Source organism: Formica exsecta, unplaced genomic scaffold (genome assembly GCF_003651465.1).
Source record: "Formica exsecta isolate Colony F162 unplaced genomic scaffold, ASM365146v1 scaffold54, whole genome shotgun sequence".
Taxonomy (NCBI): Eukaryota; Metazoa; Arthropoda; class Insecta; order Hymenoptera; family Formicidae; genus Formica; species Formica exsecta.
Window position 1 is genome coordinate 169,816 of NW_021852643.1, and position 26,200 is coordinate 196,015.

The window sequence follows — 26,200 nt, forward strand, 5'->3', positions numbered from 1 at the left end:
AAAAAAATCAAATTTTGATAAAAATACATATATGATATATGTCTTAGGATTATAATAATGGAATAAAAATATTATATCTTTTGACATTAATTTTTCTGTACTATTTTGCATAAGAAATTTATTTGTAAGTTAGTTTATTTTAAAAGATTTGATTTCATAAAATGCTCGGAAAGAAGGTAATCGAAGATAATATTATAATATTTATTTTGTGACTTAATAAAATTATTTCATTTAGAGAATATCCTTTAATAGAACATCTTTATTATAGCAGCAAATATAAAAGTACCAAGCTACTTTACCGGTTATGCTTACCGGTTACTGTCTTTGGAAATAATTGAGAGAAATGCCGTTTCTTTTTAGATAGATTCCGAAGACAATTAATATAAGAGACATCCCCAAAAAGTTTGAATTAACAATTGATAATTTATACAAAAATATTTATTCCTTAAGGGGATCCAAAAGCTCGTCTGTTTTACCGACCATAATAATTAATATTTGCTTAATATAAAAGTTTTGCAGTTTGTATGCGCAAAATAGAATAACTTCGTCTTCGGAATTGCATGAAAGAATATAGGTGAACGTTTAAAAATGTATTTAGAAGCCTAGTAAAAAACATTTTTAAACGTTCACCTATATTCTTTCATGCAATTCCGAAGACGAAGTTATTCTATTTTGCGCATACAAACTGCAAAACTTTTATATTAAGCAAATATTAATTATTATGGTCGGTAAAACAGACGAGCTTTTGGATCCCCTTAACGAATAAATATTTTTGTATAAATTATCAATTGTTAATTCAAACTTTTTGGGGATGTCTCTTATATTAATTGTCTTCGGAATCTATCTAAAAAGAAACGGCATTTCTCTCAATTATTTCCAAAGACAGTAACCGGTAAGCATAACCGGTAAAGTAGCTTGGTACTTTTATATTTGCTGCTATAATAAAGATGTTCTATTAAAGGATATTCTCTAAATGAAATAATTTTATTAAGTCACAAAATAAATATTATAATATTATCTTCGATTACCTTCTTTCCGAGCATTTTATGAAATCAAATCTTTTAAAATAAACTAACTTACAAATAAATTTCTTATGCAAAATAGTACAGAAAAATTAATGTCAAAAGATATAATATTTTTATTCCATTATTCTAATCCTAAGACATACATCATATATGTATTTTTATTAAAATTTGATTTCTTTATATCTGTACATTACTATCATCTGTTGATAGCTTAAATTATTGTGGTTCGTAAAATTCATCTGGGACATATACCGTGAGAGAAATACTCTATCTGCTGTAGTTACTGCAGATCGTTACTATTTAAGCAGCAATCTATCTTTAAAATTAATAGACATTAAATTGCATTGTGTGAACGCATGATAAGTGAAAGTAATGATGCAAACGTATCATGATCCACTTTGCCCTCTTGGTGATTATGCATTTGACATTTGCAGAGGGTGATTTATTGCAATTGCTATCGTGAATGATAATTTGTTGTAATTTTAAGCCTAGAATATAAAGTAGGACTATCAGAGAGCACAATTTGAAATACATCAACATGTTTTACTAGCAAAATAACACATCTTCCTTTAAATTAATAAATTTGAAGAAAGGCTGATTTTATGGAAAGCATGCGATATGTGTATTGGTATATATATTTTTAATATAATTATATTTTACAAACGAGATATGGGATTTTAATTTATTAATTTTTACTTATTAATTGTTATTATTGTATATTATTTTGCTCTTCTAAATAATGTATTATATTTTCACGATAATAGTTATATACATTTATGATCGGTCATCATACGTCATGGGATCGTGTTAGTGTCCTAGAATAAAGCAGACCGTGCAGCGACATAATTAAAAGATTAAATAACAGATATAATCTTCCAGAACAGTGTCGCTTCCTATTACTAAAACATGTCGTCTTTGCTATCTCATGTGCGCTAGAAAGTATATATCTAGCAATGTAGCGATCTCGAGAGAGTGAAGGTAAAACCTATATATTAAAGATGTAAGAAAGTTTATGAGCGTACAAAACACGTATTTCCCTCATTAATAAGAGGACACTAATAACGAAAACAAGTTTATGCACAAATTTTATTAGCATTAATCTACAGATATCGCGTTTATTAATAACGTTTGATTTACGGAGATCTTCTTCTCTCCTTTCTTGTAAATAAATTGCTGACTTGCTAATGATATTTATAAGCATAGGTCTGAATAAGTTTAAGAATTTAACCGTAGTATGTTAAATAACTATATAATTAAAGAAGTATATTGAAAGATATCGTATAATTATATAAGATTAATTTTTTAATTATCAAGTTATCACATGTTTGGAAAATTATTATTATTGTAGCATTTGCTGTATACTTTAAAAAGGATATTCTAAGCAGATGTTCCAATAAATTATGCGCAGAAAATGTACCATCTCCTCATGTTTATCGCTCAATAAATCTCCCATTTATGTCATAATCTAGATATCCGGAAGCGTGAAGCAGATTCAAAGCGCTCGCGCTTCCGCTCTCGACTTCCTCCTTCAACACGAGTATAACGAATTCTCGCAAATACTCATTTAGAAGGATCTTAATGCCGTCGTCACTACAAGAAATGTCGAACTATTTCTCGCATTACAATGTTAACAAGCCATTTACGAGCGCGGCTCTTTTTTCACATCACGTATTTTTCCCGGTCTATGCATCTTCGATAAAAGACTCGTGCTATCACATGATAAACTCTCTCCATATTTATCGATCTATCTTGAAAAGGCGCGAGCAATCTTTCGCGAGTAACGATGTGTGGTTTTTGCAGTTAATTACAGCCATGCGGTTGCTGCCGAGCGTTAAATATTTGACACGCAAACGCGTTGAAAAATGATAATGAAGATCGGTGATCCATGAACCATGATTAGGATCGCGTGCACATAGCAAAATTCATGCGAAACAAACGTGAAGCAATGCGAGCATTATTTTCTCCTTGTAATGGTGTTGGTAAATTTATCTTATATTTACTATCATATACGATCTCATTTCAGAATCCATTTCAAATGCAAATTTAAATGCCTCACAACATCATTATTTCTCCTTTATTATCTCTTCTGTGAAAACGTTTTGCACGATGATAATTTGTAATATCATCTTTGAATGAATCCATATAAGAGATCGTTTCAGATGATATGTCTACGTTTACTATAATCGGCTTAAATGGTTCAATATACAACTCAATAAAAAACGATCAATTAAAAAACAGTTTATATAACTTAGTATCAATATTATGTAAACTCCCCTTCATATCAGTCTTAGATATTAAAAATAACCTAGTTCATAATTATATAACTCGATATAGATGGAAACATTTATGTAATTTGAAATTAATCGATACACATTCACTCTGTGATAATAACGTTTACTATTTTGATTGATCACAAGTATAATTATGATTTTTGGAAAAATGTCGAGTGATCATTTTTTAGCGATTGCTGTAATTGGTCTTTCTATACAAGTTCTTGTATCGATGTGAAAAGTTTTTTGACACTTTTCACTTTCTGTTCACGACGTTATCTTGACAAAGCGGCGATGCATAGCAACAAATTCTAATTTATCGGATTTATGTTCCTTTCCAAGTGACTGCTTATGTTTCCGGCAGTAGACTTTGTCATGCGTTATGCGAGTAATACAGACTTTAGCGATAAAAATAGAAATGATTTAAAGATAAATAAAAAGTAATCGAGTTACTGTTATTAAATTTTCGGAAAATTGCTTCTATGACATTTAATCAAAAAAATAAATAAAATTTTTCCGTGAGTTTTATTTTTATATTTTATTTTTTTTTATTGATGTTTTTTTGAAATAATAGTTTTTATTCTGTTATTTTATGCAACAATGTCTACTATCGTTTCAAGATCATGGTCAAGAGAACCAATCCGAGAGAATATCAAGATTCCATAAAAGAAGTGAGCGGTTCTTGCTGTCGAAACAATAAATGTTACTACCTTTATAGGTAAATCTATTGGAACCAGCTCTTTCTAGTAGTTTTTCAAATTTTTGCTGTTCCAAAAAGGACAATTTCACTCGCGCGAGTAATAAGTAACAAAACGCGAAGGTGATTATCCCCTCTTGAAGAAATCATTGCGTGCATCTCTAGATCAGTAAGTACAACGTATCTGTGGCAACCATATATATAAGATGGTAAAAGTATACGACTGATCTATTTACTCTCAACTTGAGCAAGGTGCTTGAAGATTTTTCCCAAGAAATTGTTCTATTATCTCGTTCAGGATGAGACATGCGGTACGTTCTTATGCCGTTGGAAAGATTTAATAGTTTTTTGTGAATAAGTGTTGAAACTATGATATTGTGCAGATTTTTTTTTTTACATAGTGTTTGTGTCAAATTATTTTAAAAATAAAACAATAAGATTCTGTTAAAATGTGGTAGAAATTCTTTATCTGTGACATATATTAAAATAAGAGAATCTGTTATTTTATGAAATAGAGCATATATTAGAAGAAGAAGAGTAAATGGAAGTTTTTATTTTATATGTTATCAGATTTTTTATTTTAAAAATTTTATAGATAAAATATATAATGTAAATATTTTTAAGATTATATATTCTTAATTTTGTGTTTTTAAACTTGATACAATAATTTGACACAACACTATATATATATATATAAACATGTCATAGATTTATAAAATTATGTAGCTTTCGCTACTTGCAGGAACACGCGATGCTTTTATTATCACTCTTTGTGGCTATGGTGTCAACTTCTTCAATGTACGACAACTTTAATACATACGCATATAAGTACGATAATCTTCCTACAGCACAACAAAGGTATCAAATTATGCCTTTTCACATGAGGCACAATAGAGTCAATATTGCAAAAGGAAACATTCATATAAATAATATGAATGTACGCAAGACCAAACTAGATCAGTCAAAAGATAACGAATGTAAGTATTCTGATACGCTTCTAATAAAGTTAATGATGTAAGAGCTGACACATTCATTCATCTACATTGCATGCAATATCTTTTAGATGAGACATGACATTTAAAGACTTAAAATTCGATAAACATAAAGATAGCAAGCACAAAATGTTAAAAAAGTGGAGAAGTTGTAATGTGTAATAACATATTATTTTTATAATTATCTTGTAATTGTTTTTATTTGAATTTATTTATTTAATATGTTTGTCTTTTGATAGACGGCATAATTAATATTAATAAAAACTAAATATAATTTATATAAAAAAATAATTCCAGTTTCAGAATCTCATGTCGTATATTTAAAAAATGGACCTAAAAATAAGTACGAATTGCCAAAGAATTACGGTCATAAATTGGATGGCGGAGGTGAACAAAACATACACGATACTAAAATATTAGGTCATCATGTACACGAGAACATGCATAAAACTGTAACGATTATAAAGAAAATCGGGGTACCGTATCCCATCGAAAAAACTATCCCATATCCCGTGATTAAAAAAATATCGTATCCAGTTAAAGTGCCCGTTCCGCAGCCGTATGCGATTGAAAAGAAAATGCTTTATCCCGTGAAAGTCCTCGTCAAAGTTCCCGTTAAAATTCCGCGACCAGTACCGGTCATCAAAAAGATCCCGTATCCGATTAAGGTACCAGTGGATCGTCCCGTTCCAGTCAAAGTATATGTACCAAAACCGTATCCCATCGAGAAGAAAATACATTACGAAGTAAAGATCCCGGTACCAAATCCATTTCCCATAGAACGGAAGGTACCGGTACCGGTGAAGATACCGGTACATGTACCGGTACACGTACCTCAATTGTATCCAGTCGAGAAAGTTGTTCATTATCCTGTAAAAATCGCGGTGGATAAACCAATACCGGTTCCGGTACCAAAACCATATCCGATACCGATCGCGAACCCGGTCCCGTATCTTGTCGAGAAACCGATTCCTATACCGGTCAAAGTGCATGAAGAGAGGCCGGTATCAGTCCCGGTGGACAAACCCGTGTTGGTCAAGGTACAGATTCCCGTACCAGCACCATATTCGATTGAAAAAAAGATACCGTATTTTATAGAAAAATTCGTACCTGTACCGGTAAAGGTACCAATGCAGAGGCCTATACCGATTGACGTGAGCAAAGCGGTCGAGTATCACATCGAAAAACCTATTCCTTATCCGATTAAGATACCAGTTGCGATGCCAATAGATGAACAGGTGGATCATAGGAGTGCAAGAAATACTAATTCTAAAAAATATGGCCATTCATAAAAATAAATTATTCAATAGACGTTAATAGATTTATAGCTGCTAGAGGCTTTGTGAATTGATTAATTTTTGCCCAATTCTAGATACATTATTAATAGTTCTATATCCTGTATTAAAAATTTGTCTGTAAATCTTATGTTCCTTCGATTATCAAATCACATTATATAATATTAAAGAAACATAAAATTTACAGACAAATTTTTAATACAGAATACAGAACTATTAATAATATAGTTGAATATTTGTTATTGACTTCTTGAAGAGAAATTTATTTACTTTATATGAATTTTTTTACTTGAATGCATATGTGTAAAGTCACATATAATGTTATCTTTTAAAATATTATCTTCCGTATTATTATTACATTTTATTTACAATTACTGATGAAATTATTCTGATAATAATATATATTTTTGCCAGAAAATATTGTAAGCTGTAAAAATAAAAATGATTGTTATTGAATAAAATTATCCTCTTAAGCAAATCTAATCACTATATTCCAAATAGTATTCTAGATGCAATATGATTTAATTAAAAAAAATTAATGTAATTAAATTAACCTAACTTTTATTTTTGATTGTTATCTCTCTTAACAATTTTATTCAAACAATTAACGCGTAAAAAGGAAAATAATAAAAATAGAAATTGGTTTTAAAATCTAATTGAATAAATGCCGATAATTAATTTCTTGCGACATTCGTTTAATCATTAAAGTCTTCTTTCGAATCAGTCATTAAAGTCTCCTCTTGTCGTCAATTTAATTCCAGTCACTTTCGCCGCCTCGTAATTACAGCGAGACGAGGATTGACGGAATGTAATTGATTTCTGCAAAACAACAGTCGTTCAACGACATTGACCGTGATTCTGATTACGGAATGTCTATTCCTTCCGCAATACCATAAGAAGCAGTCGATTGCACATAGCGTAAGTACATTCATTCAGTGTAAATGCATAATATATATTATGTGACAATTATTATCAAATCAAATTTATAAAATCATGATTTGATCTAATTTTTTAATAGAATATTAATTGTTAATAAACTTATAAAACACTTTTTTTATTTTATAAGTTATAAATATGCATGAAAATATGCAATATCTCAAGAATTAGTACTTTGTTAAAAATGTGTTAAACATATGATACATATATGTACATATATTATAAACAATAAAATTTTCTTCTTAACTTCGTAATAATCTTTTCATCTCAAAGTAAAGAAATATAAGTTATAATGAGAAATTGCATAAATTTATAATACAAATTAACTGCAAATTTGAACTTTCAATAATTATCATAAATATACATACACATATTATACGTTTATTAAAGAGAAGATGCCGTTTTCTTCCATAAAATTTAAGTTATTTAAATACTAAATGTGTAAATTTATAATCTATATATAATTTTACTTATTTACTTATATATATGTGTATAAATTTTATATATATGTGAAATATACTTAATTCATAAATCAGTATATATTACAGATAGAAAAAAACATTTTTAACTATTATGTATCTTAGATTTTTTTGCGAAACACTTCCAGATGTGGAAGTGTTATGGAAGGAATAGAATCCACAGTTAACGTACTAATACACGAAGCAATTACAGACACATTGCTCTTATATCACATTATAATTTTCTTTATGGCGACTGTGAAATTTGCAAAATAAATGATTATAGTACACGTAAGAACGTATTCAAAGCGACACATGTTACGATTTCACTTAGATTCTTCCGTGTTGTAAAGATACGACTAGGCATAATTTACATATATAATATTCGAGGTATTATAATTATATCAAGATTATGATGAATAAATTTAGTGCGACGCGCTTTTTTTACTATATACACTGTTAATATGGGAAAAACGAAAGCGATAAAATAAATAGCGCTTAGCTAGAACTGTCATTGTCCGAATGACAAAGGATTTTTTTTTTCTTCGGTTATATTGTATCTCCGGGAAGTATCAGAAGAAAGTTTCGCGAGAAGCATATAAATTAAGTGGTGTACAACCGCTGCCAAAGCGGGAAAGTTTTGTGCAACTTCGAGAAGGCAAGATATGTGGAGAGCACTTTTACACTGGTTTCGGTTTCACTAATGTTACTGATCCGAGAAATTCGATCGAATTATTCAATTTGCTACAAAAGAAAGTATCGATCGTATCAAACAATACACATGTTAGTTGTTTGTAACAAAAGAGGCATAGCATTTCCTTGTCTAACTATTTATTTTACAAATAAAATGATCATTTAATATATAGTTTGAGCAATAGATTTAATACAAGTTGTCTTATCTGATTTATGAATTTTTCTAACTATGGATTTTTATCAATTCCTCTCCTATAAATTCTTTGTAACTTTGCGCATATAATTTGCAGGATTTCACGTATCACACATTTAAATTAACGAAAGATTAGGAAAACTATTATTACCGGAAATTTAAACGATAAAAAATATAAGAAAAAAAAAATATCAAAAAAATTATTATTTGTATAAAATATGATCGAATGTTCTGGGAAAATGAAATTCTTGGCACCGTATGTGCAAAGATCGTTCAGTTTTACGATTCGATATAGAAAGTATCCCCCATTCACTTTCATCAATCAATCGTAAATAACTTTACTAATCCGGAATCTTTCTCGTATATATTAATGAATTAAAACGCGATAGTAAATGCGTTCCTCTGTCATAGGTCAAATAATTTGTTAAAACCTTTGAAATCTTTAAAATATATTTTCTTACTCTCTCTTATATTATATAATCTACAACTGTAGAAATTTTCTTTGAATACATACAAACTATTATAAACATTTATTTTTTAAACTAATAGATTCATTAACGTAATTTGTTATTATAAACTAAATATTTTTACATAAAACGTTTTATGAAATAAGCATTAATTTTGATATCAATAAAACTTAAGCAAAAAAAGTAATAAAATTTTTTTCATAAAAGTTAGTTTTGTATATTTTTTTTTTAAAGCAATAGTGTGTGTTCGTGATTCAAGCTGTTCACGCATTTCGCGTTTTATCTCCTAACTTTAAAACAGATAGCATGGTTCATTCTTGGCGAATAAACGGCATTTACAGCCCGCGAAACAATGATGATCATTTAAGCGTAGATAATTGTCACGAATAAGATTCTGCAAGGCTATAAAAGTCCAACTGGTTGAACCGGCGAAAGTAGTCTATGGTATATAAATAATAGTAAGATATCTTTCCATTTGAATTCAGTGTAAGTCGATCTATTGCCTTGATCGCAAAGTCATCATGGGATATCAGGTAAATACTTCGGTTTTATATCATTATTATTAATTTCTCTTTGATAATAATTGCCAAATTTATTCCGTTTAAATCCCCAAGATAAACTTTATTATTTTATATCTAATTTAAATATTTAGAAATCTTTGAAAATATATTGTAACATCCTCTCTTTTAAAATAAAGAAAGTAAAAATACTTTATATTCAACAAAGACAGAATAAATTTGACATTTATTACAAAAGAAAAAATAATAATAATATTGTAGAGCCAAATACTTACCTGATGCCCTGATGCCATAATGATTTGATCAATAATTATCACATAAATATTTATAATATTCAATATTTTTATAGTTCTATATAACGTCGTATTTCTTTAAACAGTGGGAGTGTTTTATAGCATTTCTGTGTCTCGGTGTCGCTCTTACATCATCGGCTAGTCGCAGGGAGGAACTCGAAAGGGCCGCGGAGCTCGCCGTGGAACGAGCAGCCGAAAGGGCAGCCGAGAGGGCAGTGGAGAAGGCCCTCGACAATGGAAATATTACTACGGAATCCAAGATTGTCCGCGAGTTCTATTCTAATGTCAGGGAAGATCCGCGGAAAGAAAAAAAGGAGTATGATGATTATGACAGATACAAACCGTTGAAAGATGAAGAAGAGTCAGAGGAAGATGCGGGCGATTGGAGCACATATTCACGAAGGGGCGAATCCAAATTCGTTCCTCAAGATATGAGAGGTAGAAGTTTTCGTGCAAGGTCTAGCAGAATCGATTTTAGAAACACGTCAGATTCTAGGAGAAGATTTCCGAGAAGCAAATGGTCCCGAGAGAATTGGGATAAATCAAACAAGAAAGTTGTGATTGTATAGAAGAAGGTACCGGTACCTGTGACGGTCGAGAAGAAGATTCCGTATCCGATCTACAAGCATGTTCCGTACAAGATTTAAATACCCGTACACTTACACGGTGGAGAAAAAGGTGCCTTATCCGGTGAAAGTCTATGTAAATGTACTCGTCGAAGAGCCGGAACCTTATTACATCAAGAAGCAAGTCCCATACGCGGTAAAGATCGATAACCCCGTGCCGTATAAAGTTGAAGTACCGGTGCCGCAACCATACATGATTGAAAAAAGGATTCCGGTTGAAGTAAGGGTGCCGGTACCGTAGCCATATACTGTCGACAAGCTGGTACTCTACAAAGTTAAAGTACCGGCCAAGATACCGACCCCGTACGAGATCGAGAAGAAAGTAACGGTACCGGTGAAGGTCATTGTTGACCGACCATATTCGGTATCAGTGCCAAAACCATATCCTGTACAGATTACTAGATCGTATCCGGTGGAAGTGCCTAAAGCATATCCGATAAAAATCAAAGTACCTGTAGAGAAATCGTATCCAATACCGGTAGAGAGACCAGTTCCGGTAGCCGTCAAAGTCCCAGATCCTCGACTGTACACCGTGAAAAAACCCGTGCCGATAGAGGTAATTAAACTTTTTTCTGTTCCGAACAAAGTACCCGTGGACAAACCTTACGAGATTTACAGAACAAAGTCGTTACTTGTTCCGGCGAAAAAGCCCTTTCCTCACATCGTACAAGTACCGGTTCCCATTAAGCTCGGTTGGAAGAATCAAGATGAAATTAAGAACAAGGAAAACCCGATAGAAAACGAAAACGCCAACAATGAATGGCAGCAATCGCAAGATTAGATTACGAATCATTCAACGATAGAGCTGCAGATATTGTATGCCATAAATAATTTATCATATTGATACTGACAATGAGAGAAAGTATTAATGTATATCATAATCAATAGCTTTATGTAAATTTAAAATAATAATACATCGCGCGATTAATTTTGTTATATCCGATATTACCTTTCTCTTATGTATAAAAAAAATTGTTATATTTTCGTTAATTTAATTACTGATATTATTTTCTTAAAGTAAATTCAAGTTTCGAAAAGTTAAGGATTTCTAATTATTCGATAATTGTATTATCAATTTTTAAGTTTGTAAATGAAAATTATGTAATTGTATTTTAATTGCGTAATATATATATGAAATTTTCTATTAGAATATTCATTGATTTATGAATAATTGATTTTCCCAAAAGATTTATGTACAAATAAAGTTGAAAAGTGAAATATTGTATAACTGAAATTATTTTCTTAATTATCAATTCCTTATTTGCGTTTGCTCGGAAGAGGGAATATGAACGGTCATAAAACTGTCGTAATAAAATCGTTTTTTTCGTGAAATATACATTGATTTTTGCGTTTCTCGTTAATGGCGTAATCTGAGAAAAAAATATTCCTTCGTTTTACGTAATTTCATTGAAGAAATTATATAAATTTTGCGATATATATATGTGTATGCTCTTATTAATCAATGCGACTGTATACCATTAAGAATGTTTAGAAATTTTGAACTTGAACTTTAATTTTACCCGACTTGTTTAGCATTAATTTTTTTTCTCTTTCAGCAATAACTAGTTTCGCTTACTACTTCTTATTTTTTTTTTCGCTATATAACTTTATCAGAATGTAACTTACAGATATATATCTCTGAATATCAAATTAAAAATTAAAAGAATTCGGGCGAGAAATGCATTCTATATAAATATATTTTCAGTGTTTTAATCGAACAGTATAAATTATCTTTGATTGATTTTTGTTATAATTTTTCTGCTAATTTTCTTTTCTTATAAAAAAATTATTAAAAGAAATTGTTATGTTTTTGAATCCAATTTAGCTATTTTTTCGTGTTTCTACTCTTCAAATAGAATAATATTAAATTATATTTTTTAATTTAAACTTTTTCTTATTTCTTGTTACTTTCTGTCATTAATATACATAAGCATCTTGTTACTATCATCATTAATATGCATAATATACATAAGGATCTTAAATGTTATTCCAGTACTTTTATTCTGTAACTTTTAACGACAAATTCGCCATCGTTACGCGTCGTTGCGCAACTATTTTCCAATACGTTTTAGCTGCTCAACGACACGTAACGATAACGACATCATCATTACAAAGTTAGAGAATAGGCCCACTGGCTACCGTTTTCTTGCATTTTTGTCCGAGTCTAGTATTTCTTATTCCAAAACAAGTTGCAAAAATTGGAGATTTACCGTACGACGCATCTAGTAAACGGCACATTATAATGCGGTTGGTCTCACATCAGCGTACGTTCTAGAATTTATATCTCTTCTTTGCACATATCGCGCTGTTTGTTTCTCTCTCTCTCTCTCTCTCTCTCTTTCTCTCTTCTTTTTCGTCTACAACTTTTTACTTTTCCTCTCCTCCTACCGTTCCCAGAGTTCTTCCTCTTGCTCTCTCCCTCGGACCGCAGAAGAGACCGTTAGGTGTCTACCGTCGTGTTTTTCGTCTCGGCTGAGAGAACCCGTATGAGAAGCCTGCCGCAACCGCTGCCGCGTCTTGCGCTCTCGTCCTTCCGTGGGTACCGAATACGGAGGGGGAGAGTCCTGCCGGACGGCGATATACGAGCGAGAAACTTCCACGAGATGTAAAACGGCGGAAGGAGGAAGAGGGAGATTGAAAAGAGAAGGGAGATGATAGTAGGGGAGGAATGGAAACGTATCCAATGGCGTAGGTGAACAAGGCTAAAAAGGATCAACCATTACGTATACCTATATAAAATTTAACAGTAGAGCGTAAAACAATTAATACCCTCTATTAAATCTTAAAATATTCTTTTGGCAGATAGTTATTCTTTTGGATTTTCTTATTTGTTACAGTGTTTTGCAATTGGCAATTATATTTTCCATTCTAAACATTTTCTTAAAGTTTGAGCATCTATTTATTTTGTATAAAAAATAATTATGAAACATCTTTTTTTTACGATAAATACATATTTTTTATATCACATATTTGCTTGAATTTTTGAACATCATTATTGTAACTTCCGGTATTCAATTTTCCACGGTTGCTACACCGTTAAATATGATTATAGAAGCACTGATGTGTCTGTGTGTCTAGAATTTATAAAAAAAAGTGCCATAACACCGTGTACGTCGGGCGAGCACCAGACGCGTGTTTCACTTTTCCGCGAGAGCGCAGAGGGGCTCGCTTAATACGCGTTGGGGGAAAGCGGACTATAAAGACGGTGATACCTTGGGGGGAAGCATCCAGTAAAGTCTGGACTTTAACTAGATCGTGAGAGACCTGGTAGACATGAGAATTTTGGTAAGTGACACAACGGGTAAAATTAGCATCAATTAGTTTTGCAAATTAGATAGACTTAGCTTTTTTGCTTTTGCATCTTTTCAAGCTTGAAATTTTATTTAAAATAAATGTGATGATAGCTACACGTTTTTTTTTAAATCAAATTAATTACAATTAAAATTTATCAATATTTCTCCTTGATGTAAATCGTGACAAAGGCGATAAAATTCACAATCAAAGAACCAAAAGCCTTCGAGAGGCTCAGTGTTTTATGTAATCATACAGTATTCGAAACATATTAACGATTGTATCTCGCGCATGAATAGTATTCTTTCATGGTTCAAGAGATAGAGCATTAAAGCTGCAAGCGGCTGATATAATCGATACGGTGTTTTTATCGATTGCAGTTTCTCACGCTATTAACGGGGCTGCTAGCCTTGGCCGTGTGCGAGGAGAAGCAGATTGCAACTAAGAAAATTGCGTCAAGCGAAAATGCCGAAGGCACGGAGAAGAAACAGGATAAGCGCGGGTTGAGTCACATCGAGGGAGATTACGGGGGACAGGACGAGGGCGGTTATGGCGGCGGCGGTTATGGCGGTGGCGATTACGGCGGCGGCGATTACGGCGGCGGGGGCGGTTTTGAAGGAGGTCACGATATCGGCGGTGGAGACATCGGCGGTGGAGATATCGGCGGAGGTCACGATATCGGTGGATATGGCGGTGGTTATGGCGGTGGTTATGGCGGTGGTTATGGCGGTGGTGGTGGCGGCGGGGGCGACGACGGTGGCAAAATCAAACAGATCACGATTGTGAAGACCGAAAAGGTACCTTATCCAGTTGAAAAGAAGGTTCATTATCCGGTGGAGAAGGAAGTACCGTATCCTGTAAAAGTACCGGTACCGCAGCCGTATCCCGTCGAGAAGAAGATACCGGTACCGGTAAAGGTATTCGTGAAGGTGCCAATTCATATACCGCAACCGTATCCCGTCGAAAAGAAGGTGCCCTATCCTGTGCACGTACCGGTAGAGAGACCAGTGCCCTACAAAGTATACGTGCCCCAACCGTATCCGGTAGAGAAGAAAATACCGTATCCAGTGAAGGTACCAGTGCCACAGCCATTTCCGGTGGAAAAGCCCGTACCGTATACCGTAAAGGTCCCGGTACACGTGCCGCAACCCTTCCCCGTGGAGAAGCCGATACCGTATCCGGTGACAGTGCCCGTCGATCGACCTTATCCAGTACACATAGTTAAACCGTATCCGGTTCCCGTCGAGAAGCCGGTGCCCGTTCCGGTAGAAAAGAAGGTACCCTATCCGGTCAAAGTGCCCGTAGAGCGACCGGTGGCTGTACCTGTGGAGAAGCCCGTGCCCGTTCACGTTAAGGTACCAATACCGGCGCCGTATCCGGTGGAGAAACCGGTACCCGTCCCGTTCGAGAAACCTGTGCCCTACGCCGTAAAAGTGCCTTACGATCGACCCGTGCCAGTTCATGTAACGAAGCAGGTGCCTGTGACGGTCCCCAAGGCGGTACCGTATCCCGTAAAAGTGCCGGTGGCAGTACCAGTGCACGATCACGGTTCTTCCGGGGGTGATTATGAGTCCAGCTTCGGGGGACACTCGGGATATTAGTAAAAAGCGTGACAGTGGAGGATTTTTCGATCGTTTCAGAGAAAAATTAATACATGAAAGAGGAAAAGAAATACGTTACGACGATATAAATATCTGTCACTAAACAGAATTTGTTAACTCGACTGATCAACATCTTGATGAAAATGTATATATAGTGTATATATTTGAAAATTAGATCATTAGTAGGTTAATTTTCGTAAGAAAAAAAAAAAAAAATTCTCCACTGCATCGCACGAGCGGACGTATTGGCACCTATTACGGAACACGTCTCGATAATATTTTTTCTGCCAACATTTGTCAACGCATTGCGTCGAAGAGAATATAATTGTAGAAAACGATGTGATTTGTAACGCGTTTAACGGCTGATTTTTCACTCGGGAGCGTTAACGAAGCGTTTCCTTTGCGCGACAAGCGCTCGCTCGAATGCGAAGTCCGCGAGCGAAGGAAACGCGGACGTATTTATTTTATTAACTTAGCAATGTCGGTCCACTCGCCGCGGATTTCCCGGCGAGGGAAATGAGTTTGCAGAACAGTCGTTTTGCGTCGCGAAAGATGATTCCGGGTGCCACGAGTCCGCGTAGACAGCGCTCTAACGATTTCCTTAGATATATTATCGACACTTCAATATCCGTCAACGGATGTTCTATTGTGTGTTTCTTTCGACATTCGTAACATGTAACATACATCTTTTATATATGTTGTACAATGCCTTTCGCTTCTTTTTAATAAAACCAAAGAGCAAAATGACACAGTCTTGAGAAAAATTCTTTCTATTGTCATATTCTACAAGGAGCCTGAACTGAGACTTGCGCTTATCTTTATATGCTTGTCCTTCCTCAATAAATTTCACGCTGATGCAATTTCTCTTGTACTCCTTTTCTATGAGCGAGAAAGTAATATATTAAATCAAAACAGACAGTGATCAATCTAGATGTTTTTTTTTTTTTTTTTTTTTTTTTTGTGAACGGAAAGCTGAATGATAAAGATCGATTTTACGTTACGGGATGGATTCTCCGTGTGTAATTTTCTTATCAGAATTAATATCCTTGAACTTTATGCAGCGTGACGAATCTTTATCTTCGATCACGCGTACTCCGCGTGAATGATGTTTGTGATGGAGGCATTGCACGATTTCTTGTTCCGGCAGGAAACAAGAAAAAGTAGAAGAGCTGGCGAAAGTCGTTCCCGCGATTTCGGCCGGGATCGTATCCGGAAAATTCACTCAATAATTAGTGCTGCAAAAGCTCCTATACGTAATTAATCTCGTACGGTCGATGAAAATGGAACTTTCTTTTATCTAGCATGACTAACGAAGAAAAGTGCATATACGTAATACTTCCGATTCGATAATATCAGCGTCTTGTTCTGCCTCGCGATCTATCATTTGGCATGCAGTTCTCAGGCATTAAATCTAATTCAAACGCACATCGTTTTAACTACAACGCGTAACGATAGTCGGAGAAAGGATATCTCATCTCTCTTTCTCCTGATCTGCCGATGAGTAAATCATAAGAGGAGGAGCACGAGATCGCAAATCGAAAGTGAAATCGCTGATCTCGTGCATAAAGCACGCGGGCGCGGAAAATTGTTCGCAACAAGATTATTCGCTTCGGACATTTATTGGAAACTTTACGTACGAAAGTACCTTTCAAATATAGCAGGTGTTATTTCATCTTTATCTAATTAATAAGATAAACTTATTGAAATAATATTAAAATATATCCTGTAGAATGTATGTATTACAGCCAGGATTTCAAGTATTATGATTGCAAAAGCTCCTTCTGTTATTATTTTATCAAATTTTTCCCACATATCTAATCTTAATTATAATTATCATAGTTACCGAGATTGTCAAAGGACATAAAAAATTGACACATCAGTTAATAATAATTTTTACGTCTACGCAAGACAATCGATTATTATGAGCGCGAAATTCATATTGAAAAAAGCAGAAACGTGCATGAAATAAAATTGAAATACAAACGGTACTTACCGTATGTACGGGATATTGGCCGGGATGTGATACTTCGCACCTGGATCGAAATCGTCCTCGGATCTCAGTACCGGCGGTTTCGTCCCCGCATATTGCTCCATCAGTCTATGCCAGTGACAATTGTATTCCTCTCTGTTGACGTAGCCGCGAGCAACGTCCCATCGCCATCTGTCCATCGTGATGCTGAAAGGTAGCATCACGAGTTTTTCCATTGCCAAAGAAAAGAGGTAGTTGATATCCGCGGAGCGCTCATCGATGAATTTGTTCGCCAGGCCCAGAGTTTGCAGATGACGCGGCGTCGCGACGCTCAAAGCGACAGTCTCGCCGACCGCTTCGTGAAATCCTGATAATTATGTAATTAATATAATTACTTAAGATATAACAAGATAATACTAAATAAAAAAAATTGGCAAAGATTATAATCTGCATTTTTCAAGAGATTATTATAAAACAATGTAGCTATTTCAATATGGATTTATAATAATGGATATCAAGAAATTAACGTCTTATTGTTAGTTATGGGCTTATTTTATGATTATAATAAATTATCGTAATCTTTTAATTGTGTGATAAAAGATAATGTCTTAATGTATGAATTACTAATTATATGAAACTTTTTTTCATGATTTAATATCTCGAAGTTGGAGTGCTGTTCTTTAAGAACACTCGTAGACGCTTTGAAAGAGTTCGGATGTTTGATAATCGAACGTCACGGTGAAAGTCGACGTCAGATGAAACAGATGGCTTGTCGCTGAGTTCCGTCTATGATTATTGCAAAGTTTCTCGAGGTTCTCCGGTCTGCGCGGATAGCCCGGTGGCTTTTTGCGCACGATGTGATTTGGTGCTAACCAGGATGTAATTACAGTTTGCACCGATAACTCGAGCGTGGCAGATGACGCTGATTATTTCTCTTTTTACTACATTTCCTTATGCAAATCGTATCTAACGATCAAAGGTGCAATTAAAACAATTTCATAACTCGGAATTAGCATTAATTGAGCATTGTAAGTGGGAAATGTAGATGAAAAGAGAGATAAATAATATATGTAATACACAAATAATTGTACAAAAATACTACTGGCATATCCAGATTAAACCAAATTTACATCCTGGATAAAAACTGCTCACGCGCATATAAGTAAAATCTGTTTGAGCGTGAATAATAATTTAAAAATAATTATAATTCACGTGTATAATAACGCGAATTTCGATGAAAGCGACGTCTTCGCGAGAGAGATTGAGGCATTGCTTGCAGATTTTATGCGAAATCGATCGGCAAGGCCACCTCTGCGAAGCCGTTCTCGTTGGTTCGAAAACAATCCGTGTTCCGGTACAAGGCGAATGACCGGGTCTGGCCGACCGGCCGGCCGTTGCGACGGTGAAAGCGCGATTGCACCGTAATAAAAATATTTTAACATCCGACGCCAATGTACGCGAGTATAATCTACGCGTCTATTCGCGAGTAATGTAATGCGCAGCGTACACCTCGAGCGTATCGCTCTCGCGCTCTCGCTTTCGCGCTATTAGTTGTAAAAGTACACAAGTCGGCCGTGCCTTCCGGAAGTCGGGCCAGGAACTAACGATGCATTTACGTAACGCGTGTCATCTGTCCGATGTTGTATGCCATCATCGTTCAAACTATTTCAATCTTATTATCTTAGTCCGTCACGCGGATTTTTTCTTCCTAGCGTGATGCAATTTCTCATTATTGCATTCGTATATTGTAATAAAGATTAGCGACGTTAACAATAGATGTAGGCGTATGTAGCGTAAAACCGTAATACAGCTTTATGACACAACGCTAGAGCATTTATTTTGTATTTATCTATTTATCATGGAAAAATAATATATAAGTTTATTTTTGTGCATTTGTTTTGATGACTATTTCTTTGCAAGAAAATTTATTTTCCGTTATGTGATTTGTATTATTTTTTATTTTATCCGTGTTTTTAAAAATTTTTAAATTTTATTAAAATTTATAATAATAATTAAGAATAAAAAGAGTTAAAATTTAAATAATATTATCTCGTGAATTTAAATTTATATTTACACAAGATACAATAAATATAATTTTATATGCATGTTTTGGCCATATGTATATATTCTGTATTGTATTTATTTAATATCCTAATTCTTATTAAAAGTGTGCAGATTAATATTAAGAATTCTAGATATATTCTTATACCTGGATTAGCGCCATCACGAAATTCACGAGGTAGACCGCTGTATCGTAAGAAATACTGAACGTGTGCCATTTCATGATGTAAAGTTATCAGATCCTTCATTGTCACTTTTGTACACATCTTAATCCTAAATATATATATATAAAAATATTAAAAACTTTTATTTCCTTTTATAAGTATTAAGATACAAATCTAATATTTATTTATAAAATTTTAAGATGCCATTAAAAGATTTTTTGATATTGTTATTACATGGTATATTAATTGATTAACATGTATATATATATTAATAAGCGAGTTTACCTGTAATCTAAACGATTGCAAAAGTCCCACGCAGAGGCTTGGCAAATTAGTGAACGATCGCCTGGATCGGCGATTATACTTCCGGCCCAGAATTCCGGCGGCATAGCACTCAAGTTCAAGGACAGGTAAAATTCCTCAGCCACTCGAATCATGTCAATTGGTGTATAGCCCTACGCATTATAATACGCAATTATCAAAATTAACTATATATTTAATAATTATCAATGTTGATTATATACACGCTGTGTATATATAATAATACGCATGATATAAAATATTGATGACAAAATTAGAAAAATAAAGGGAGATTTTACTTGAGCTTGCATTTCCGGCGTGACATCGGGATATGTTTTTCCGGGATACGGTAGGGTAACATCTAAGAGATTGCTCCAAGATTGCCCCCATATATTACCTATAATTATAAAAATAATGATATTAGTTACATAACAACAAACAATATTTAAATTTAAATAATTTATTAATGTTGAGAAATAATTGTCGTATGTTTATAAAAATAATTGAATTTGAGTTATATTTATAATACATATGCATAATATTGATTGTACCAAGGATATGAGACGGAAGTGGAGCATGTCCGCCGATTTTTTCAGGACCGTAGAGTTCTCTCAACTTTCTGCGAACATATGCGTGCAGTTCTTCGTAAAGCGGACGTATCATTTCCCAAACTTCTTCAATATCTTGTTGGAAATTGGGAGATTCATAAGGGAACATCCAATATTCAGCGGCATCCGTAAAATCTGTAAAAAATAATAGCATAAGAACTTATAATGTTTGTAATATGTAGCCGGTGTCATTATTATTAATTTAATTTAATTAACATATATGATATTTCAATCATTTGTTTATTAGTTTTAGCATCGCAAATTTCGTTTAATATGTATTTTTATGTCGGCCTTGAATTAATGTTAAACCTACTATTCAATCTTGCAGCATCATTGTTCAACGTAACAAGTTGTTGATATAGATCCTTAATTGGTGTACCGCTTCGTCTTCTCCATTCAGTCCAAACGTATTGCAGTTCATCCCAATCTCGACTCTTTGCCATAATTTGCGATATATCTGAAATAACAAAAAATGTAGTCGATGTTAAATTTTACATGCTTTGCTACCTTATACGAGATTTTCTGAGATTGTCGAGTATTTTTCGACTGGTGTTCATGTTTTAGGATCTGCGGAAAAACTGGCCATGTAAACTGGCCGTTTTTTCTCTTGTCTTGAGGTATATAACTTTACGTCGGAATCGGTGCATTTTATGTAGCACGAAGTCTGCGGAAAAACTAGCCACGTAAACATGTTTTTTCTCTTGTCTTGAGGTATATAACTTTACGTCGGAATCGGTGCATTTTATGTAGCACGAATATTACTAGACATAAAGTGATCATGACGTAACATTCATATGCCAGAATCATGTACCGGATCGGTAAATTTCTAGATCGAGTCGCGCAAACTTACTTATCCTTTTTCGGTCAAAATCCAAGTATGCTTCTTCGGGCCGGCTAATCATTATTTCGCGGTACACCCAGACGCGAGTGTAATTAAATTCCTACAATAAACTGTATTCAACTGCGTAGCGTATTCGCTAATTAATTAATTACCCGCTTTCTACACGCGCGCACGCTCTACTATGTTATGGAATGATTATTTATTTCGTGTCTAAATGGGCATGCATACGGATTTACATTGCAAAAATAATAGACAATTAGAGGCGCATATAGCGGCACAGAAGTCTTCATAAATTAACGGAAAAGAAGGGACTCCCCCCTCGGCAAACGCGCGCGCGCGTGACGTATTCTACTTCTTCACACTTTCATGCGCATTTTGAACTTACGTAAACTCTCCCGCAGAGTTTCCCCGCGACAAACTACCTGTACGAACGCGGTGGCATCATATCGAATCAATTGTCATTTAGTGTAATATGTGGTATATTACCTGGATATAAACGCAATCCACATCGGAAGGGATCGTTGTAAGCACATATGGTGGCCCCATTATAAACGGCAAGCATATCGTTGATTAAGCGATTGTACTGTAAAGAAATAATTTACTATATATTTTTTGTAATGCATAACGTGTGTTTATTATAAACATACTCAATTTAATATAAGCGCCGCTAATATTACCGCTCGGCTATTTGAATAGAATTAATATTTACTCTGTCTAATTGATCAGGTGGCAATGCAGAAGGACCCACGATGAATAAATAACGAAGCCGTCGTCTAATTATGGGGTCCTGAATAGAATTTATATCAATTCTGGAAATCAGAATCCAAGCTTGGTATTGGAAATCCGCATATAACCGTTGTGCATCCAGCTGAAATTAATGTAAAATTAATATGCATTAGAAGTAATTTTTACGTTAAAAAAAGAAAAATTCTTCTATAATATTTAAATAGAAAAAAAAGACATATATATGAATGAATTATGTCAATTATTTTTAAATGATAAAAATTATGTATTATTATCATACTAAATTTCTTATATAATTATAAAGTAACAGATAAATTAGAAAAAAAGTTTAAGTGTTATTGTGCAATTGTGTTACATTAATTACATGACATAAGAAAATCTGTCTGCAACTGATTAGAAAACGCAATTGCAATAAAGCGCAAATCAGTAAACGACGGCTTTACCGTTAGAGATAAAGCCAGTATAGATAAAACGTATCTGTCTATGTCTTTTCGTGACAGTAACCTGTTTTCAGAAAAATGTGGCTAAGAAAGTGAAATTGCATTTGTTTTTCCATATTTAAACGCAAATATAATGCAAATACTATATATATATATATATATATATATATATATATATATATATATTTATTTATTAACATTTTGATGATTAATTATTATACAATATATTGTCTTGAGAATTAAATATGTACTTATGTATATTCTGTACCTTTATTATTACATAAGAAACAGCAAGATAATGACTACATAATGTGTAAACGCAAATTCCAGTACATGTCATGTGGCATATTTCCAAGTAGCATGTCAGCGTACACTCATAAAAAAAAAACTTAAAAAAATATCGTATTGCAACATGATATTCTTATTATCATCATTGAAATTACTCACGTATTTGTGTGTGCATATAATCATATATAAAAAAATGTATAAAGGATAAATACTTAATATAGTTTTTATATAATTGCATTTATACAAAATTATATTATCTTATAATACAAGACTTATTTTTAACTGAAGTTGAAAAATAACTTCAGTAATTGATACTTCCCATGCGATAATGAGCAAGGCGGTGATTCGTCGTACAACGACGTTTTCAGTCACGGAAAAGGAAAACAGCATCTCGATTATGTTAACGTCACGCGAGGCAAGCTTGGTTGGTTTTCGCATTGAACAAAATTCCCGTTCCCCTATACGAGACAGCTGAGCGATTGCAAAATCGTTCAGGACGACTATCACGACAATGCCATCGCCTGGGAAGATTTCCCGCGGAGGCGTTCGGCCTTTTGCGGACAATACAAACGGTCTCGTGTCAGGGAAAATTGTGATCGCGATGCGCCTACAAAATAGCGTCAGTACTTCGCTCACCGATGGACAAGTCAATGTGTGTAAACATCACGAATTGTACGAGAGGATACCGAGAGGAGGTCGAGGTCCCTATGGAGACATTTCATAGGGTGGATGAGAAATTTATACGATTGTACGCGACTTATTTTCCATAATTATCACTGTACTTTGTTTTAGTGTTGAAAACTTAACGCCTTTATACATTTTTATCTTTATAATTGCATCTCTGTGTATTTTTTGATAGTAATTTGTTTTAATTTTAATCTAATATCTCTTTTATTTTAGCTTATTTTAATTATTTTATTTATTTTTATTTAATAAATTTCAGAATAAAAGATTTTTTTTTTAATTTTTATACTTAAAAGATATCTTTGCATATGTCTCTAAGTTTTAGCTATGGATTATTGCTGTTTTAGAACGGGAGAAATATCTTCTTGAATTCTTCTTAAATTTAAAATGTTGTTTCTAAATTATTTGTTTAATTAATACAAAAATACAATTTCTTTTAATGATGCGGTGATAATAATTTTGTTAAATCACCGACGGATTTGTATTGTATTGTGAGATAGCCTAAATTACAAATATAGGGGGCTACAAGTACATGCGGGTTACACTGCCGAAAAGAGACTTTCGAAATTTGTTAGCCTGATTAATGAAAGAGTTAACAGTACCAGAAACTACGTGTGATATGATAAAGTAACATGACAAACTTCTTATTTAAGGAGAATAATGAAGAATAATGAATAAAAAAAAATAATGTTTCATAAATAGATTAAACTGTATTAAAATTAGTCTTACCGCTTGCAGTTGTGTATATTCGTTGACATTGGTTTCGTACGCCCATTGCGCTATTACGTTGGCGCTGCATCTCTCTGCACCGAGGAAATCTAATCTAGCTAAGATATTTCGGTAATCTAATTCATTGGAAGGAAGTTGTCGATCAATATTGTTGTCCCTGTATGGCGGCAAGTCCAATTGACCGAAAACTGCCGGTACCAGGCAAAGTACGAACGCTGTCCATCTTATCTACATCATCATACATATTTATTAATTTTGTGTTAATTATAAATTCTAAACAAAAGCCAACTATATTAAAATAGGAAGCTCCAGTTATGAACTAATTAATTCTAAATTAATAAAAAAATATTAAATCAGACGGATATCTATTGTTGAACTGTGTAAAATGTTTTTTTCTCTAAAATTACATTTATTTTAATTAATTTTTTTTGCAAGCTTTACATCTAATTTTACATTAAAAAATTTTTTATTTATTATTTTATTTCTATTTATATGTTTTATTGAGTCCAGCATATATTCCAACAATAAGTATTTCTCTCTGATATTCTTATAATAACGATTTCAATGCTAATGTAAATAACACGTTTTAAAAAATGGTCGATATTAAGGTTGACCCATAATCGCAAAGTCATTTGAAGTTCTTAGGGTCAGCTACCCCTATTTCCAGAATAACCGACAAGATTGATGAACTCTACCGCTACGCATACATGTCAATCTAAATTTGCAAGGCTACAAGTTGACATAATTGAATACGTGAATTTCGCTTATGTCCATCATTTTTTGCGTATTGCGTGCTCGAAATTATTTAGACCAGTCGTATAATAGTATTGAATTTTTTGTGTTATCTATTTTTAACCCTATGTTTTGTACGTATAACATATGTAAATAGAGGGTAAAAAGAATTTCAGAGTAAGTCTTCTTAGGTTTTTGAGAAGACTCATGATAATAATTTTGTGTTAATTTTGATAATACTGTAATGTCGCCGTAATATTCTACATAATTAAAATTGTAAAAGGAATAACGATTGAATGACAATTTCTCATTAACTCACATAAAAAGTCACGAATTTCTGTGGTTTATTTTTCACAATCATGTTATCTTTATAATTATAATGCATAAATATGCTTGAATAATTTTATGACTATGCAAAATCGAAATTTGTGTTTGATATGTACTTGTATGAATGATTAAGAATTAAATTGCATAAATTTACACTGCTAATATTTGATTATTCTTATATAATATATTTTCAATTTTGCTGTGTGAAAAATGTTGACACAGTTTGTAACACTAGATTCGTTTATCTTCTCACTATTAAGTGTGTTAATTTACTTAATCACGCGTTCATTTCGTAAATTAGATTAGACATCCACCATATTCCTTTCGACATAAGAAGGAGCACACTTATTATTTTGATGTAGCATCTTTTTATCATTCACATCTCCTCTAATTTTTTATCAGATTCATCAAACTTGATGATTTATTATTAATCAGAATTATGCAACTTTCCAGAATACAAAGACCGCCATTTACGCTATCCATCAAAATAAAAGATGAATAGCAATTGCCGAACCTCTTCTAGCGTTAAAATCTGTATCACTATGGAAGATAGCCACATTGATGAGAGAAGACTTACAAAGCTTCCGCTAGCGCGGTTTAACAGCTTGCCAGTTTCACTAAAAGTAAACTCCATGTGTCTTAAAAATAAGACTGATTTTGATTCTCGATAATGATCATTCACGATCGCCGACCGATTGCACGCAACGACGTCGTCGTCGTACAAAATTCCGTTCCACCGATCAAGCACGACTAACACGAGCGACGATTTTGTTCTGCCGACACTAAAAGCCCCGTGGTCGACGTCAAGTGTACATTTATCCCTGCGAAGCTGTTCGAACGCGACCACAGGGAGGTCATGCGTAGCAAAAGAAGTGGGGAATTCGCGTATACCTTGTTCGTGTTGTTAGTTTGTCGGTGTCGCTGCTACTCAAACAGATAATCGTGGGAGTAAGTGGAA

At 33.5% G+C, this 26,200-nt stretch overlaps 3 protein-coding genes across 3 annotated transcripts in view; 2 read left to right on the top strand and 1 right to left on the bottom strand.

Annotated features, from left to right (window-relative positions):
• LOC115241911 (angiotensin-converting enzyme) overlaps nt 1-25,876 on the bottom strand; it is a 65,707-nt gene extending 39,831 nt beyond the window's left edge. Inside the window, exons 1-10 of the mRNA XM_029817875.1 lie at nt 25,820-25,876; nt 24,184-24,411; nt 22,008-22,166; nt 21,785-21,881; nt 20,771-20,914; nt 20,401-20,592; nt 20,149-20,246; nt 19,835-20,004; nt 19,534-19,658; nt 17,349-17,691 (exon numbers count right to left, since the gene is read on the bottom strand). Coding sequence (XP_029673735.1) covers nt 17,349-17,691; nt 19,534-19,658; nt 19,835-20,004; nt 20,149-20,246; nt 20,401-20,592; nt 20,771-20,914; nt 21,785-21,881; nt 22,008-22,166; nt 24,184-24,411; nt 25,820-25,876 — 1,613 coding nt within the window. The remainder of the gene's footprint in view (nt 1-17,348; nt 17,692-19,533; nt 19,659-19,834; nt 20,005-20,148; nt 20,247-20,400; nt 20,593-20,770; nt 20,915-21,784; nt 21,882-22,007; nt 22,167-24,183; nt 24,412-25,819) is intronic.
• On the top strand, nt 4,729-6,499 carry LOC115241913 (tetra-peptide repeat homeobox protein 1-like). The gene is made up of 2 exons (XM_029817877.1): nt 4,729-4,969; nt 5,282-6,499. The coding sequence occupies exons 1-2, from the start codon at nt 4,744-4,746 to the stop codon at nt 6,274-6,276; spliced, it is 1,221 nt and encodes a 406-aa protein (XP_029673737.1). The 5' UTR covers nt 4,729-4,743; the 3' UTR covers nt 6,277-6,499.
• Nucleotides 13,558-15,512, top strand: LOC115241912 (skin secretory protein xP2-like). Its single transcript, XM_029817876.1, has 2 exons — nt 13,558-13,748; nt 14,135-15,512. Exons 1-2 carry the CDS (start codon nt 13,737-13,739, stop codon nt 15,353-15,355), a joined length of 1,233 nt encoding a protein of 410 aa, XP_029673736.1. The 5' UTR covers nt 13,558-13,736; the 3' UTR covers nt 15,356-15,512.
• Nucleotides 25,877-26,200: the final 324 nt, after the last annotated feature.